This window comes from Nyctereutes procyonoides, unplaced genomic scaffold (genome assembly GCF_905146905.1).
Source record: "Nyctereutes procyonoides isolate TBG_1078 unplaced genomic scaffold, NYPRO_anot_genome, whole genome shotgun sequence".
NCBI lineage: Eukaryota > Metazoa > Chordata > Mammalia > Carnivora > Canidae > Nyctereutes > Nyctereutes procyonoides.
Window position 1 is genome coordinate 26101409 of NW_026575140.1, and position 16064 is coordinate 26117472.

General features: G+C 57.3%; 2 protein-coding genes across 11 annotated transcripts in view; one reads left to right on the forward strand and one right to left on the reverse strand.

Annotated features, from left to right (window-relative positions):
- CLSTN1 (calsyntenin 1) overlaps positions 1–2754 on the forward strand; it is an 80483-nt gene extending 77729 nt beyond the window's left edge. For all 4 annotated transcript variants that reach the window (XM_055305101.1, XM_055305103.1, XM_055305102.1 and 1 more), the window contains 3 exons: positions 121–256; positions 529–713; positions 1161–2754. In XM_055305101.1, coding sequence (XP_055161076.1) covers positions 121–256; positions 529–713; positions 1161–1358 — 519 coding nt within the window. In that variant the 3' untranslated portion in view covers positions 1359–2754. The remainder of the gene's footprint in view (positions 1–120; positions 257–528; positions 714–1160) is intronic.
- PIK3CD (phosphatidylinositol-4,5-bisphosphate 3-kinase catalytic subunit delta) overlaps positions 1676–16064 on the reverse strand; it is a 70552-nt gene continuing 56163 nt past the window's right edge. For 4 of the 7 annotated variants that reach the window (XM_055305097.1, XM_055305094.1, XM_055305096.1 and 1 more), the window contains 21 exons: positions 13730–13958; positions 13425–13654; positions 12913–13092; positions 12420–12569; positions 11825–11914; positions 10552–10773; positions 9827–9923; positions 9608–9738; positions 9129–9179; positions 8893–9060; positions 8675–8796; positions 8388–8531; positions 8158–8257; positions 7815–7993; positions 7614–7726; positions 7269–7347; positions 6551–6718; positions 5809–5932; positions 5557–5702; positions 5242–5374; positions 1676–4562 (listed from right to left, as the gene is read on the reverse strand). In XM_055305097.1, the coding sequence (XP_055161072.1) occupies positions 4425–4562; positions 5242–5374; positions 5557–5702; positions 5809–5932; positions 6551–6718; positions 7269–7347; positions 7614–7726; positions 7815–7993; positions 8158–8257; positions 8388–8531; positions 8675–8796; positions 8893–9060; positions 9129–9179; positions 9608–9738; positions 9827–9923; positions 10552–10773; positions 11825–11914; positions 12420–12569; positions 12913–13092; positions 13425–13654; positions 13730–13958 (2994 nt within the window). In that variant the 3' untranslated portion in view covers positions 1676–4424. Of the gene's footprint in view, positions 4563–5241; positions 5375–5556; positions 5703–5808; positions 5933–6550; positions 6719–7268; positions 7348–7613; positions 7727–7814; positions 7994–8157; positions 8258–8387; positions 8532–8674; positions 8797–8892; positions 9061–9128; positions 9180–9607; positions 9739–9826; positions 9924–10551; positions 10774–11824; positions 11915–12419; positions 12570–12912; positions 13093–13424; positions 13655–13729; positions 13959–16064 lie in introns of those variants that run through there. The other 3 variants (XM_055305099.1, XM_055305098.1, XM_055305100.1) reach the window with 3 other exon arrangements.

A 16064-nucleotide genomic window follows, 5' to 3' on the forward strand; every position in this document is an offset into this window, starting at 1 on the left:
TCCCTTGTCCGCTCAGCAGTGCTGGTCCAGGGACCCCTTTGAGTTGTGCTAGTCCTGGTCACTTCTGAGCCGCATTTCTGCCCTGGGCCTCACTTGGACTGCTGTGTCTCTCTGCTGCAGGTGAACGTCATCCACGCGGCCAGCCCCATGGAGCACGCCAGCCACATGGCTGCCCAGCCGCAGTTTGTCCACCCGGAGCACCATGCCTTCGTTGACCTCTCCGGTCACAACCTGGCCAGCCCCCACCCGTTCGCAGGTAGGATTGTGGGCAGCCGCAGGGCCATCTGGGTCAGGTCTGGGATGATGGGGATGCTCTCCCACTTCCAGCCAGGAGCCCAGCCCCCAGTCCCAATAGCCACAGCCGGCTGGGCTCTGTGATTCTGTGCCACCACAAAGGACTAAATAAAGCACCAGCAGGGCAGGAGGTGGGCAGCCCACAAAGCATCCACGTGTGTGTAGGGAAGGTTGAGGGCACAGCCCTGTCTGTGCAGGTTCCAACATCACAGTCCTGTGTCCTCTCGGTTACAGTTGTCCCCAGCACCGCCACTGTTGTGATCGTGGTGTGTGTCAGCTTCCTGGTTTTCATGATTATCCTGGGAGTGTTCCGGATCCGGGCTGCACATCAGCGAACCATGCGGGACCAGGACACCGGGAAGGAGAATGAGATGGATTGGGATGACTCTGCCTTGACCATCACTGTAAACCCTATGGAGGTAGGTGCAGGCAGGCGGCCCCCGTGACTAAACACCACTGCAGGCCAGGGCCTAAGCGACACTCGCCCTGGAAACGCAGCATGGCCCTGGCATCTCCCCATTTACGTGGCTTAAATGTCCCTCGATCCACATGACAAGTTTGTGATGGGCAGGTGTTCCTATTCCTCAGGCAGGCAAACCGAGGGTCCAGCGAGGCCTTACTCCAGCTCGTGCCACCCAGTCAGTGTAGAAACACTACCTCCACTTGACAGACCCTGGGGGTGGTGACCAGAGCTGTTTTTGCTCTCATCTGGGATGGGGTGACCTCCAGCCCTCCATGGACGTGGAGTGTGATGCAGCGTTCCCTTTCTCCGCGGCTCCGGCCGGTGGATGGCAGGGGAGGGGACATTCGTGTCACACACCCAGGTGGGGCCCAGGGGCTTGGCTCATGTGCTGTCTCTTTATCAGACATACGAGGACCAGCACAGCAGTGAGGAGGAGGAAGAGGAGGAGGAGGAAGAAGAGAGTGAGGATGGGGAAGAGGAGGATGACATCACCAGTGCCGAGTCGGAAAGCAGCGAGGAGGAGGAGGGGGAGCACGGAGACCAGCAGAACGTGAACAGGCAGCAACAGCTAGAGTGGGATGACTCCACCCTCAGCTACTGAGCCACGAGGCTGCCCCCCCCACCTGCTTCCTGCTTCAGGAGACTGTGCCGTCATGTGTCCTCCCGTCCCCAGGGTCCACGGTGTACAAATTCATTCTGGCCAGTAGGTCTACAGACCCTCCCTGTCGCCGCCCACGCGCCTGTGCTTGGTGTGTAGGCCCCCCCACCCCGTTCCTAAGTTATGTGGGAAACTGCTGCTCGCACCCCATGGCTCATGCTGTGCGGCCCCCTCGCGCCTCTGGAAAAGCTGCGATGACCGGACTTGTTGGCAAAGGGTTCAAATTGCTCACTCCCACCTCGTAATCCTCTTCTCTCTCCTTTTTTTTTTTTTTTTTTTTTTTATTTTTTTCCAAACTAGTGCATGTATAAAATGGCAGAATGGGGGTTAAATATGTAGATGACAAACTGACTTTTTAATATTTTGTAAATAAAGTGGGATTCCTCGTGTCCTCTGTGCTCGTGTCACCCAGGACTGGCATGCCAAGTGAAGCTTGAAACACAGCGCAGGAGAGACCCCATGGGCTCCTGCCCCACCCTTGCCCCGAGAGGAGAGGGAGCTGCCCTGCTTGGGCCTTGCTGGGTGTACCCCCTCAGCAGGGTAGCAGGCAGTTAGTGGGCACAGACTTGCCACCACCCCCCCCCCCGCTGCTCAGCAGGAGGGCACTGGATCAGGGACCCCACTCTGGAGGCTGGAAATGGCCAGGGCTTTCTTTTGGGATTCTTCCCATTTCTGACTTGGCAGAGGGGAGAGGGCCCCCGGGTCCCTGGCCTCACACACTCCTCCAATGACCGGCAGCTCCTTGCGCAGGAAGCTGGACTCCTCGTGCGCAGCCTTGGGTTCACACCGACTAGATGTCCGTTGCCCTGCTGGTGAGTGTACGTGTGGATGGTGCAAAGCGTCTGGCCACCTGGTTTGGAGTCAGAACCCACCTGAGGGGTCCATACTCAGAACGTCTGAGGACAGACACGCTCCCAAGGACGCCCCGTGGCCCAAAGGCAAAGTGCCAGCTTTCCCTCCAGCAGCCCCAGAGGTAAGCCCCACTCCCCAGGAGTGAGGAGCCCTGCTGCTCGGCCTGGCGGGGAAGGAAAAGGAGAGGACAAGTCATGAGCTAAAACCCCTATGGCACTTCATTTTTAATTTACATGTAAAATTTTAGATTTCTAAAACCGGGGGAAAATAATTTTGAATACTGTTCTGTGATCATAACTGCTAGTTTCAAGGACAATGCAGCTGTCCTGCGTCGTGTGTGGCCATCCTCATGTACTGTCACTGTAGCTGCTCTGTGTAGACAATGATAGATGCTAATGCGGACTCCGCGTGGTGTCACTTTCCAGATGTGTATATTGATGAGGTCAGAACGTGTATACACTACAATAAAGTGCTGGTTCTAACTCCAGTGGCAGAGTGTGTCAGGTTTTGTCCTGGTTTTGTTTTAATCTTGCATCCTCTTTTTGGTTTTTGTTTTTTGACCTGATAACAACATAAGAAGGCTTTTTATTTCTTCTGGTATGCTTTTACCTCTCACGTCAGGGCTTCACAGAGTGCTTGGTCTTTAACCCACATCTCTTGTGTTGAAGTCACCTTCCCCATAGAGAAATATTAAAAGACTGAGAAGAAAAAAAAAAAAACTCTTCTTGCCAGCGCACAGGCCATGGTACCCGAACCAGAATGCCAGGAAGCACAGAGACGTGTTTCAATAAATAACATGACATAGAGACATACACTCGTCTTTTCCTATTTCCAAACTGGCGAGGTGGGGCAAAGGAATTCAGCACTTAGATGAGGACAAGAGTGTGGTCAGTGGTGTTCTGGGGGCGGCACTTATTGCCTTTGGACTGCACCTAACCAAAAAAGGTCAGCACCTGGGCTATTTTTTTTTTTAAGCCACGCACCTGTCCAGAGGGCAGCCGCCCCGGCTCTGCTGGGCCTTGAAAGGCCTTCGAGAGACCAGTAGTGTCACTGGGTGTGGCCCAAGGCGGCTGCTAATACATTAGGATCACCGTGGGCTTTGAGAAACCCAGATTCCTCATCCCCTCTCTAGCACTGGCTTCAGATGGCTGGTAGAGGCCCAGGAACCTGGCATCTCTAGAGCTCTTCACATCCACCTCAGGCTAAGCCTGAACCGCTTCAAGCAAACTACCGTCAGAGGAGAAGATTCCACCCCAGACCCACCTCACATTTCTGGTACCTGATTCCTCACAGCAGGTTCTTAAAAGGGAAAGTTCTGGAGATCAAGTCCTCCCACCCTCAAAACCTGCTTTAACAAGGGCAGGAGGCAGATAATTGCACAAAGTACTCTGACCTGCTTGCGCCTGCATCCATGGTTGAGCTCCATCAAGCTCAAATCTTTTTAATGTCTTGAGGACCAGCATATATTATACTTTATGGGGTGGAGGCCATTCTGAGCCATCAAGGTTCAGTATGTAGTTTGGCTATTTTTTTTTCTTACCCGCAAACAAAATTGCTTTACAGCAGAGAGATGAGAGGATTCCCGTACCCAAGAGTCACTTTAAAAGTGGAAAGCAAGCATCCCTGAATCTAGAGGGTACCCAGGCTTCCTCTGGGAGCTGCCCAGCACTCACTCAGTGGAGAGAGCACGAAGGTGGAGGGGGTGAGCAGAGTCATGGGGGCCCCGTCTACATGGCGGGTGCCAGCTGACCGCCAGGAGCCCAAGCCCATGCAGCCCGGCAGGAGCCTGTGAGGAAGGCAGGCTTCCCGGCGGCGGGGAGAACAGTCTTTGCTGGGTCCTGATTCACCAGCTGGAAGACTCAGGGTTACAGTCCTTGGCAAGATGCAGCCTCCCAGGAGCCCGAGCCCCACTCACAGTGTCATCTCATCAGACCCCTGACTGGGGGTGCTGGAGGGCGGCACCCACCCCTGCGCAAAGGATGCATTTCCATATATGGCTGTTTAGTTCCTGAAACATTTCAAGTCATAAATAAATAACCATTGTAAACAAAAGGCAATTGTGTAGGTTCTTTCCCATGGGGTGCAGTTCGGCTCTTCGGCCCCAAAGGGCAGCTGAGGGTGCCTGGTTCCAGGGCCCAACGGTTCCCGAAGGGGCCGCTATTGCCTGTTATCTTTGGACACATTGTGGGCCAGCCAGTTCACTTTGGTCTTCCAGCTCTCCCGGAGGGCTTCGTTAAACTTCACTCGGAAGTGCTTTAGAGCCTCCTCCTCTGTCTTTCCCAACGCCAGAGAGTCCTGAGGCAAAACCATCAAAGCAGTGAGCTCCACTGGAGGAAGGGGGCCACTGGGAGCTCAATGCCGCAACCCCTCTGCCCCCAACATTGTAAATTCCCTCCTGAAAGAATTTGCAGGAAGGAAATCAGGAGACACCCACCGACCTCTCCCCTGGGAAAAGCTCTTGGTTCTGATCCCAAACCAAGATGGGCCTCCTGACCCACCATCAAAGTGAGATGCCAGCTCGAGCCAGGAAGTCTCGGCCCCCTGGGGGAGCAGTGGGAGACATATGGCCTTGTCTTCTGCATTGGAAACTAACTCCAGGGGGAGGAAGGGGGCAGCTTCATTCTGCATGGACCAGGCACCAAAGAGGGGATTGGGGCTGACCACCCTCATGAACCCCCAGCTTCTCCCAAACTGAAAAGACATAGGGAGGAAAAGCATTTTAAATAGAGAGGGAGTGTAACTAATTCAGCCCTCTTGTACGAGGAGCCGCAAGAGGGTGGCCCAAGGGAGGTCCCAACACATATGCAACAGAACCAGGTTGTCTCCACCAGACCCCGCGGTTGGGTCACAGGTGGCATGAGGAAGCCACACTGGGGATGCCCTGTGGGGTTCCCCCATGCTCAGGGCTCCACAGGCCGCAATGCCCAGAGGTGGGTCTGGGGGAGGTGGGGGCTACTGTCTGCCTGGCATTTACCTTGAGATACTGGATGTCTTTGGAGCAGCTGAGCTCAGGCAGGCCGGCAGCCCGCATCAGGGCAAAGAGGTGGAGGAAGAGCAGCCCATGGCGCCGCAGGATGGTGTAGGCTCGCTCACAGTAACCTCGGAATCTGTACAGGGGTGGAGGGAGGTGGGAGGCAGGGCTCTGGGTCCTCCCAGCCATTCCCACCCTGCTCTCACCCTGGAAATAGCCCCCACACCCTCCGGCCACCCCCATCCCAGCTTCATCTTATAGGACCCGACCCTGCAAACCCTGCACCAAGCCTGGTGCCCCCCTCCCGAGCACCCTCACCTTTCAAATTTCTCACTGTTATTCGTTTTCCCTTGCTGGATCACGTGCACAAAGTCATATGTGAGGATGAACGGGACTCGCTCACGGTTGATTCCAAACTTGGTCTTGAAATTCCCCAGAAAGTGGCCAAAATCGATGTGGAACAGCTAAGAGGGAAGGAGAAGCATCAGACAGGAGAGTGCCTAGATGGGGGTAGGGGGTGCCCGGAGGGATGAAGAAAGCCAGAGGAAAGGAGCCATTGTCTGCCCCTACCTGCCCATTCTCGCGGATCATGATGTTGTCGCTGTGCCGATCACCGATGCCCAGCACGTAAGTGGCCACACAGTAGCCGGCACAGGAGAGGGTGAACTCCTCAATGGCTCGATCCAAGGCCTCCCTGTGTATGCGTTGGTGGGAAGGGGGATTCAAAACCATGACGACCATTTCCCAGCAACTTCTACCAAGAAGTGGGGGCTATGTCCCCTCCCCTTGAGTCGGACATTAGGACTTGCTTGAACCAATGGGCCATGGAGGAGATAGTGTTGGGCTCATCCCAGAGCCCAGACCTTAACACCACTTTGCAGCTCTTGAACCTAAGCCGGTGCCATGGGAGGAAGCCAAGGCTGGTCTGATGGCTGAGGGGAGGGCACATGGAGACACATGACTGGGGCCATGCAGGCCAGTCAAGCAACCAGCAGCCAACAGTTGCAGGAGTGATTCCAGGCCAAAGAACAAGGCAGCTCAGCCAGCTCAAGCTACAGATTTGTGAGCCCATAATAACTGATGGCTGTTTTACGTTCCTAAGGCGTTCCATCGCCTTACATGGCGATGGCTAACAGACACCAGGGTGGGGGGATTGAGACCTAACCCACCCCAACAGAGCAGACCTGCTCCTCGGCTGAGCCCAGAAGCCACGGAGATGGTCATGGGCCCTGTGCCTCACTTTTGACTCCTAAACTACACTGCACGTCTTGGAAAGGAGAGAGGGTGTCTGCCCCTAGGACCCAGAGTCTACCCTGGGTTCTTGGACTTGAGCCAGTTGAGCAGGGCATCCTTGTTGAAGGCCGCTGTGGCCGCCATGTTGCTTTTGTTTAGCTGGATGTTGGCGATGGTGTCCGAGTGAAGCACCACCTCGATGAGGCCTGTGCGGTCCCCGGTGGAGAGGCAGCCGTAGGGGGTCATCCTAGCCAGGTGGGAGGAGAGACAGGGAAATGCCATGGCCACCGGCCGTCCCAGGGGGCACCTGACACCCCGCCCCTGCCCAGGGGAGCTCAAGACAGCCAAAATACCCAGAGGAGATGCTGAAAAGGAGAAGAGAGGTGTTGAGGAGGAGTCTTTGACTCCTGGAACTCCGAAGGAAAGCTCCTTAGAGAGGTCAGCACCTGCATGCAAGGTGCATAGAAGAGACGGCGGTGCTGTGGCTGAGCTCAGGTTTGCTCAGGGAAAAATCCGGGTGGTTGGAAGAAGATGCCACTGCTTCCCAAGATAGGGCAGGAAGCCAGGCATGCATGGGGCACAGGAAACCGTGGAGCCAGACAGATGCCAAGCGCCAGGCCTGGCCTTCTCCACTCTTACTGTGGCCCTGTCTCCTCTCTGGGCCCTAATTTTAAATTGGTCTCTGCTCTTCTTAGAGCAACTGAGGTGGCAATGTTGGCTTTGACAGAGTGTGCCTCCTTGGGGACAGGGTCCTAGGCTTGCAGGAAGTGCAAACGGATGACAGGAGGGACTCTTACCTCAGGTCCAATCCCTCCTGCTTCCACAGGACGTCCATGAGCTGGATCATCTGTAAAGTCAGCATGTCCTGGCGGAGGTCTGTCCCCCAGAAGGAAGAGTGTGAGTTTCTGGTGGGCTCTCAGCTCCCAGCCTTGCCTGGGCCCGAGTCCCAGGACCCCTATCCCCCTTCGGGGTGCAGCACAGCACGCATGGGGATGGGGGACCCAGGCCCCAGTATCCCAGGACCCCATCTCCCCAGCTTGCCCTCCCTATCCATCTGCCACTGCCTGGGGCATAGAGTGGCATGCGTCAGTGGTGGTGCTCCCCAATCATCCACAGATCCCTCCCTTTGCCAGCCTGCTCACCGTCCCCATTCTTGAAGATGATGCCCACGCTGCCATCACTGCCTGCCTCCTCGTTGCTGTACATGACCCACAGGGGCTTCATCTTAGAGTCCATGAAGGTGCACTGCTCCACGCTGTGGGCCAGAGACCAGTCAGCAGGGGCCCCTCTGCAGGGTGTCTGGCAGGGCGGGAGGTGGCCCTGCAGGGGGGCTTGGGGCTCACCAGACTTCAGCCAGCAGGGTACTGGGGTCCAGTGGGGACTGAAGGTTGGAGAGGGCCTCCAGGTAGGCCTCCTGGCGCATGCACAGGTGCATCAGCTCCTTGGTCTGGGGCTTGGTGGTCTTCTGGGAGCTCACTTTGACAAAGTCGTTTAGAGCCTTCAGTTTGCTCAGTGCCTCCCCCTGGCAGGGAGAATAGGACAGTGGTGTAGGAGGCCAGGAGGGGCGCTCTGAGCCCTGGCCCAGGGGAAGGACTGGGCAGGGGGAGTGTTGGGAGAGTGGGCAGGGCCTTCTAAATGGTCAGCCAGAGCCTGGCAAAGGGCAGGGCCTCAGGGCTTGAGCCTCACCTGCTTCATGAGCACCTTCATGTGGTGGGTGCTGCCCCTGCAGTAGGCCTCCATGATGAGGCCAAAGCGCAGAGCAACGGACGGCACGTGCATCTCGGAGCTGGAGGGAGGAAGGGAGGCTGAGCCTCGCTGCACCCGCACACCCACCCGGGCGACCATGAGGCCAGCAGGCCAGGGGCCCCTCCTCCCCGGGGTCCTGGGGAGACACGGGGGGCCGCCAGGTCCACTACCGGAGGTGCCAGAAGAGGAAGTGGCCAATCTTGCGGTTGGCCAGGGCCCGGTCCAGCAGGAACTTGGTCAGTTCGCAGTCGAGGTAGGATTCGTACTTGAGCACCTGCACCAGCTGCAGCAGGTACTGGAAAAGCTCATCATCCCTGTGGACAAGGGAGGCGGGCCTCACCTGAGCAGACCCCAGGCTGGGTTCAGTCCTTACCGGGGTGCGGGCTCCACCTTCCAGGCGGCGGGGCCCAAGCAGCCCTCCCCGGCAAGCAGGGAGCCCAGGGCCCGCGGGACTCACGTCAGCTTCCGCAGAGACTTGATGGCAAAGGAGCCCACGTGGCGGTCCGGGAAGCTGAAGTCTAGCAGCTCCAGGGCGCTCAGGACGGGCAGCTCAGGCCACGAGCACAGCAGGTAGAGCATCTGGGGGGGGGCCCGTGGTCAAGGTGGTCAAGGTGCGATCGGGCAGGAGGCTCCCTCGCCCGCCCCCCCACCCCCACTCCCACCCCTCTCCGCCACCTGGGCCACATCCTCATGCTTGTTCCACTTGGTGACCAGCAGCAGGCGGGCCAGCGCCTCGGGGAAGCGCTCCTGGACCTCGTGCCGCATCTTCCACACCAGGTCCTTCTCGTGCTCATACAGCTCCCCGGACCCCCGCCGCTCCAGGATTTCCCGCAGCTGTAGCTGCTGAGGGGTGCAGGCAGGGTGAGCTGCGGCCCAGCTCAGCGCCCCACCACCCACAGCCCCCAGCTCACCTCCTCCTCACTGAAGCGCCCATGCTCGCCATGTCGCCCCAGCTCCAGAATCTGCAATAAGCGGCCTGATCTCAGTGGAGACCCCAGTCCCGGGCCAGGCCTGACAGGGCCCTGGTGTGGGGGGGTGTCCACCCCTCAGCATCCCTGGCCTCGGCCCGGCTGCTCTCAGTGGTGAGGGCTGCCTCATGCCCAGCATCCCCAGCCTCCACCCCACAGGTGCCAAGAGCATCTGTCCCATTAGCTATGACACCCAAATGTGTCTTTGGACATGGCCCCAAGTCCCCTGGGAAGCCAAGTGGCCCTGAATGAGAACCACTGCCCTAGAGCATGTTAGGATTCTGGAGAGTTAAAGAAGTCCCCAAATGTGTGTGGTGACCAAGCCCCAGCCAGCCCTGGGCCGCTCAGGGGATGGTGGGGGGAACCATGCTCTGGGGAGCCCCGGGGGCAAGTCCCAGACCCTGAGTGATGAGGAGGCTGACCTTGTCCAGGGTGGGGTAGTAGACGGGGTAGGGAGCCACCTCAGGCAGGCAGATGACCAGGGCCGCTGCGCTCTCTGTGTTGGGGTTACTCCGCACTGTTCCTGTGGGGTTCAGCAGCTCCCCTTTCTCGTCTGGACACAGGAACAGATGGGAGTTGCGTGGGGGATGCCACCATCTGGGAGCCCGCGCACCCCGAGCCTCTCCCTTCACCGGGCCGACCTGGGACGGAGGGCCACATGTACAGGCAGCATTCACCGGTCTTGAGCTGGTCCTTATAGTCAAACAGCATGAGGTTGGCCCAGGCGATGGGGCAGTCCTGGGAAAGACCACGGGCGGGTCAGGGCCAGCCGCCCAGCCTCCGTTTGCTCAGCTGCAGGGTGGGTGTAGCCTACAGGCCAAGCTCCCCTGCCCTCCCCTGGACTCCCTGTGAGGAAGCCGGCAAGGTCCAGCACCTCTCAGCGTCCTCTGCCCTCAGATGCATCCTTACCTCCTGCTCTCAGATCCATCCCTATCCCCAAGCCAACCACACCAGCCCCAGAAGGCTAGCCCAGCTCAGCAGTGGCTCAGTTGGCATGGCTCAGTGGCCAGTCACATCCTGGGTCTGGTGACTCAGTGCCGACCTACCACTCCTTCCCTGTGGGCTGCTGATTCAGGCCACCCTGCTCCCTGTGAGGACAGTGTCTCGGTCCTGCCACGCCACAGAGCTGCCTGCGGGTTCCCACCAGGCCTAACGGCTCAGGCCCGATGTTCTGAGTCACCCTGCTCACCAGCCCTAGAACCCAGAGCCATCACATGGCAGGGGTGGTGGCCGGGGTGGGGACCCAGGGCCTGCCAGCCCTCCGGGGGACCCCATGCCCAGGGCATGTGCCTGCTGGGAGTGGCCCTGGGCCGCAGCATGCCCGCTCCGGAGGCCTGGCCCCTGCCTCCCAGCCTGGCCCACCCACCGCCTTCTTGGACTTCTTCTTGGTCGAGCGAGCCTTCTTGGCCTTCTCGATCACAGCATAAAGTGCAAAGCAGAGACGGGCCATGCGAGGCAGGTCACACACGTTGATGTCGAATTCCAGTCGCTGTTTCCACACAGGCTCTGAGCACACGCTCACCTCCGAGCTTGACACCGTCTTGCACAGCGTCTCATTGCCGTGGAAAAGCCCAGCCTGCACCACCAGCTGGGGAAGACACAGGTATAGGTGACGGGTGGCCGAGGCTCAGCCTCCCTCGCCTCTCCAAGGTCCTCCCACCCACGTAAGGCTCAAAGCTCTGAAACGTCCTCCTTTCACAAGGGCCTGAAACCCACTTCCCGCTCGGAAGAGTGGCACAGAAGAGGGCCAGCTGACTGCTTGCTGGGTCACAGGGCCACAGGGTGAAGGGGAGGGCACCGCGGGCTGTGTATGGGCTCCCCACAACTCTGTGGGACCTCAGAGCATGTCGCTGCCCTGCTTGGGGCTTCAGTGTCCCCACCAGGGTTTGGGAACTCCAGGGGGCCCTTCTTGCTTTGATACCCAAGAACTCCTTCCACTGCTCAGAATTGGATGAGCCCCGTGGGCAGGGAAGGACTTCATGCCACCTGGACACCCCTCCCTGCCTCCTCTGACTCCACCATCACAGCCCTCACGGCCCTCCGGCCAGTGCTCCATGCTATCAGGGAAACCCAGACGTGCCAGGCTCATGAAATCAGCCCAAGAAAAAGTGCTCCACATGGGACTCTCGACCTCTGACGACTCAGGTGTAACGTCCAACAGATGGGACAATGAAATAAGCACCTTGCTGGTTGTCCTGAGAACTGAGGGAGATGGGTGTGTGAACAGCCCAGAGAGGGCTCAGCCCCTAGGGGTCCAGGCAGCACACCTCCCGAGGGCCCCCTGGGAGTCCCATGGCCCTGGGGACAAGCCGGACCTCCTCCTCTCCCACACCTGTCACCTCCTAGACTGCAGTTCCCACATCCCTGGGCCTGGGCCTGGCCCCACAACTTCCACCAAAGTCAAATACCCAGAACTCACTGGGCCTGGTTTCTACGAATTAGCCTCTCTGGCCGGCCAGCCTGCTCCCCTCCCCCCTTCCTGTTTTGAAGCGGCTCACAACCACCCCAGGCAGGGATGCTGGGTAATGTGGTCAGGTGGCTTTCATGTGACCCCCCCCTTCTTCCTCTGCCACCCCTTTAGACCACAGCCACCTTGTTTGTGCGGAAAACATCCCCCCTCCCCCCCAGGAGCCCCCTACCTTCATCCGCTCATCGGCATTCACTTTGCTGCCCTGGATCAGCTCCACGCAGAAAGGCTGCTCCAGGGACCACAGGGACAAGGAAGAGGGCTGGGGGGGGGGGGAGGGCCGTCAAAGCAGAGGAATCCAGGGAGCTTCCCATGGCTGGCACCCTGGCCACCAGCAAGGCCCATAGCCACTCGTGGGTGGGGTGAGAACGTTGCCGGTTTGTGACAAGGCTCAGGTGTCCACCCACAATACTGCCCTTTGCCAGCAAACCTGCCGTGCAGGTGCCCCAGGATCTCTAGCTCCACAGGGCATGGAGTTCTCCCTCTGCCTAGCACAGGGGGACGGGAGGACATAAGAAGGGTAGCCCGAGAGCCGGGCCGGGGGGCTGCCCTGAGAAGCTCAGACAGCACCCCGCAACCCAGCACACCAGCGTTGTGGGCTCTGGCCAAGCTCCAGGCCCAACTCTCAACATTGAGCAACCAAGGAGCATGAGATGAGGGGCCCTAGACCCACTGCCAGCCCACAGCGGTTGCCACTGTGCTCTAGGGTTGAACAGTGGCAGGGAGGAAGGGACGGACGGGAGGGTAAGCAGAAGGCACCGGCTCACCTTCTTCATGGGAATGGGGGGTGGTTTGGTGCGTGGTTTTTGGACTTGGGGGGCAGGGTTGCTCTGCTCGTCCCGCATGGCGAGGATGGAGGAGGAGTGCACCATGGTCAGGTGGGGGGTCAGCCCGCTGTGCAGGCAGCTGCAGATGTACTGAGATAGGGGGGCAGAGTGAGTGGTCGAAGGGCAGCCCCAATATTCTCTGGGTAACTGGCCACCCGAGGACTCCCCGACACTGACCACCGCCTATCCCAGGCCCTCCAGGCCTGTCCTGTGGACTCTTCTGCCCCCACCCATATCCTGAGGATGGAGCCCTCCTCGTGCTCAAGGGGAGGACAGCCCAGCAAGGGGACGCTGTGCTGTGACACCCAAAGGCCTGTCCCATCGTGCTGGAGAGGGGCCAAAGGCCCAGCTGCCCATACCACCTGGGCCCTGGCACAGGCTACGGGGACCCCAGGACCTGAGCGCAGGGCCCCTCCCACACCCCACCCCTTACCTGGAACTGGCAGAGGGGGTAGCTGCCGTACAGGTACTCGTGCTTCCCGTTCACCTGCAGCGTGTAGTCCTCCGGCTGCTCCACCAGCGGCTGCCGGAACACCGTGGCCTTCTTCCGGAGGGCGCAGGCCATCAGCGCCAGCGGCACATCCTTGGTGGACACCTGGAAGGTGAAGCTCTCCTGCGGGGAGGAGGGAGGGTCAGAGCTGCCCCACATCGCCCGCAACGCGAGGCAGAGTCTGATAAACACACACTGTCGACACCTAGGAAATCCTTACTGAATGAATGGATGGACCAATGACCAAGGCCACCTGGTCAGTCTGCCTCACCCAGCTTGCCTGGTGGGATATTTGCCTGTGAGTCCCTCACAGGCATGGATGTCCCACTGGGAGGAGGGTGAGTTTGGGATGCTGGTGGGGGACGGGGAAGTCTCACGGGGAAGCATCCCCTGCAGGCACAGCAGCCTGGACACTGCAAACGGGCTGGAGTCCCCAGCAGGAGCCAGGGGCTCACCTCGCTGCCCTCGAACTTGACGTTGACCAGGAGGGCCCGGCTGGGGACCCGCAGGGTGCCAGGCCCCCAGCTCCGGGCCGAGGGCTCCAGCTGCAGGGGGAAGCAATACTGAAGCCAGGCCTCCCAGCCCAGTTGTTGCCGCCGGGCGGCCGCCTCCTCACAGAACTGGCGCATCTTGGTGCGAAAGTCATTCACCTCGGGGTCCCGCAAGGAGTCGAACTCATGGAGGCCTGAGAGGTGGGGAGGCTGGGTCAGCAGGGAGGCCAGGGCCGGGGCTGGGGCTACCCCACCTGCACGCGGGTCACCTTTGCCGATGAGGAGGCTGATCTGTGAGTTGACAAGCTTCTTCACCCTGTCACCCTCTCGGGCCACCAGGCGCAGCACTGGCAGGAAGGGCTGGATGTCACATAGCCGCCGCTGCTCATCTTCCAGCTCCTGCTGCTCCGCAGTCTGGTTGACGCAGGTGAACACATAGGCCTCAGGGTCGCTGAGCATGTGGAAGAGTGGCTCATACTGGGCTCGGTGCCACAACACCTGAGGGGACAAAGGCCAGTCAGCCCCTCCAGCCAAGGTGAACAGGGCCACAAGGAGACAGAGCTGGCCAGAGGCTGGCCTCAGTCTGGGTGTCCCACCCTGCATGACCCTGACCAGAGGGCAAAGGCAAGATACCCAAACCTTGTCCTCTCCAGACTCCCTGAGCCCTGACCACTTGGGTCACCAGGAGTCTCCATTTCTATCCTTCTGTGGAGGGTGCCTGGTATATGCTAAAAGTCAGTCCACAGTCTCCCCTGTATGTTACCCTTGAGAGACAGCCAGCAGGACGTGACCTCCAGGCACCCCCCAGCTAATCCTTCTGGGGTTCATCACCCTGATTTCTAAATGTTGGCCACTAATTCAGAAACGTTGAACCCACAGAGAGAGCCATCAAATCCTTCATGGGTTGTGTTAGTGTATGCCTCAAGGACAAGGGGTCCTGGCAGAGTCATCTAATGGTCGAGCTTGAGTGCAAAGGTGTTCACCACTGAGTCACAGAGAAGATGGAAAAGGAGAAAATAGCCCTATTTGTCTTCCATGGGGGATGGATAATTATGGTCCGTCAGCACAAAGGGACAGTTTGGAGGTAAGGGTCATGACCCAGAATCTAGGGATACCTGTATGAATAGGCATAGAAAGTTCCAAGAGACACGCAAAGTAGGGGAAAAAAACCCCAAGGTATGTAACAGCAGATGTGATTCAAGTCCATTTCCATAAAAACAACTCTAATAAACATAGTAACCAGTAGAGACCAGGATTTGATAAAAGGAACTAGAGTTTACAGGCAAAACCTGGTCCACTCCTAAGTTCTTAGAAGACAGCCAAGCCCACTCATTTACATGCTGTGTGAGGCTGCTCTGGCCCTACCCCAGCAGAATTGAGTGGTTTCCACAAATACCAGATGGCCAGCAAAGCCTAGAATATTTACTAGCTGACCTCTTGTATAAATAAAAGTATGAAGGAATTAAAGTTGAATTGGAGTGTGTGTAGGAACCCATGTGTTTCCCATTTCTGCACTGTTGGAATTGTAGTAGCATGCATGTGTGGTTCAGAAAAATCAGATTACCCTTAAAATAGAGTTAATCACTTGAAAAAGATGTTACAATGTTAACTCAGAAAAAATAATCTCAAACTTCATAATCAGAATTATTACAAAAAAAAAAAAAAAAAAACACTCCATAGAAAACAGGAAACAGCCGAAGTGTTAACTGTGGTTGTCTCCTAAGGGCTGGATCACAGGTGATTTTTTTTTTTTCCTTTTACTTTTTCCTATTTTCCCAAATCAATGTGTCCATATTGCTTTTGAAATGGAAAAAAAAAAAATCAGCAATTTAATTTTTAAAGAAATCTCCCAGGAAGGGGAGATTAAAAAGCAAAACAAAAACTCAGGGATGATCCACTGCTTCTTTCCCTTTTTTGGTCCTGCTCCCAAGTATAAACTTTTAAAATTCTGAGCTGAGGACTTGTCCTCCAAAGTGGGCATGACCTACTAAACCCCACACTTCCTAAGTGGGACAAGCCCTTTGAAAGATCACAAGACAATATCTACCAAATATTTTCCAGATGGCTAACCCTTTGACTCAGTAATCCACCCTGAAAATTATTCAGCAAAACCAAAAACTCTTTCCAAAGATGATGTTTACTATGATGACAGCTCTACAGAGAAAAGATTGATAAGACTCTTTTAAGTGGCCGTGGACGGGGAGTGGTTCCAGAAATGATGGCACAGTCATGGAGAGAAGGAAAAGCCACCATGGGAACCACACCCTGGGGCTCCCAGTGGAATCCAGGGAGTGTAACCCTGCCATGATAAAGGGGGAAGCTGAATTCAAAATGCCAGCTGAGGGATCCCTGGGTGGCGCAGCGGTTTAGCGCCTGTCTTTGGCCCAGGGCGAGATCCTGGAGACCCTGGATCGAGTCCCACGTCGGGCTCCTGGTGCATGGAGGCTGCTTCTCCCTCTGCCTGTGTCTCTGCCTCTCTCTCTCTCTCTCTCTCTCTATCATAAATAAATAAAAATTTTAAAAAATAAGTATTAAAAAAATGCCAGCTGGGCTCTAACTATAAGCTTCTAAACCAATTTTAGATATTATCCATCTTTTACAATT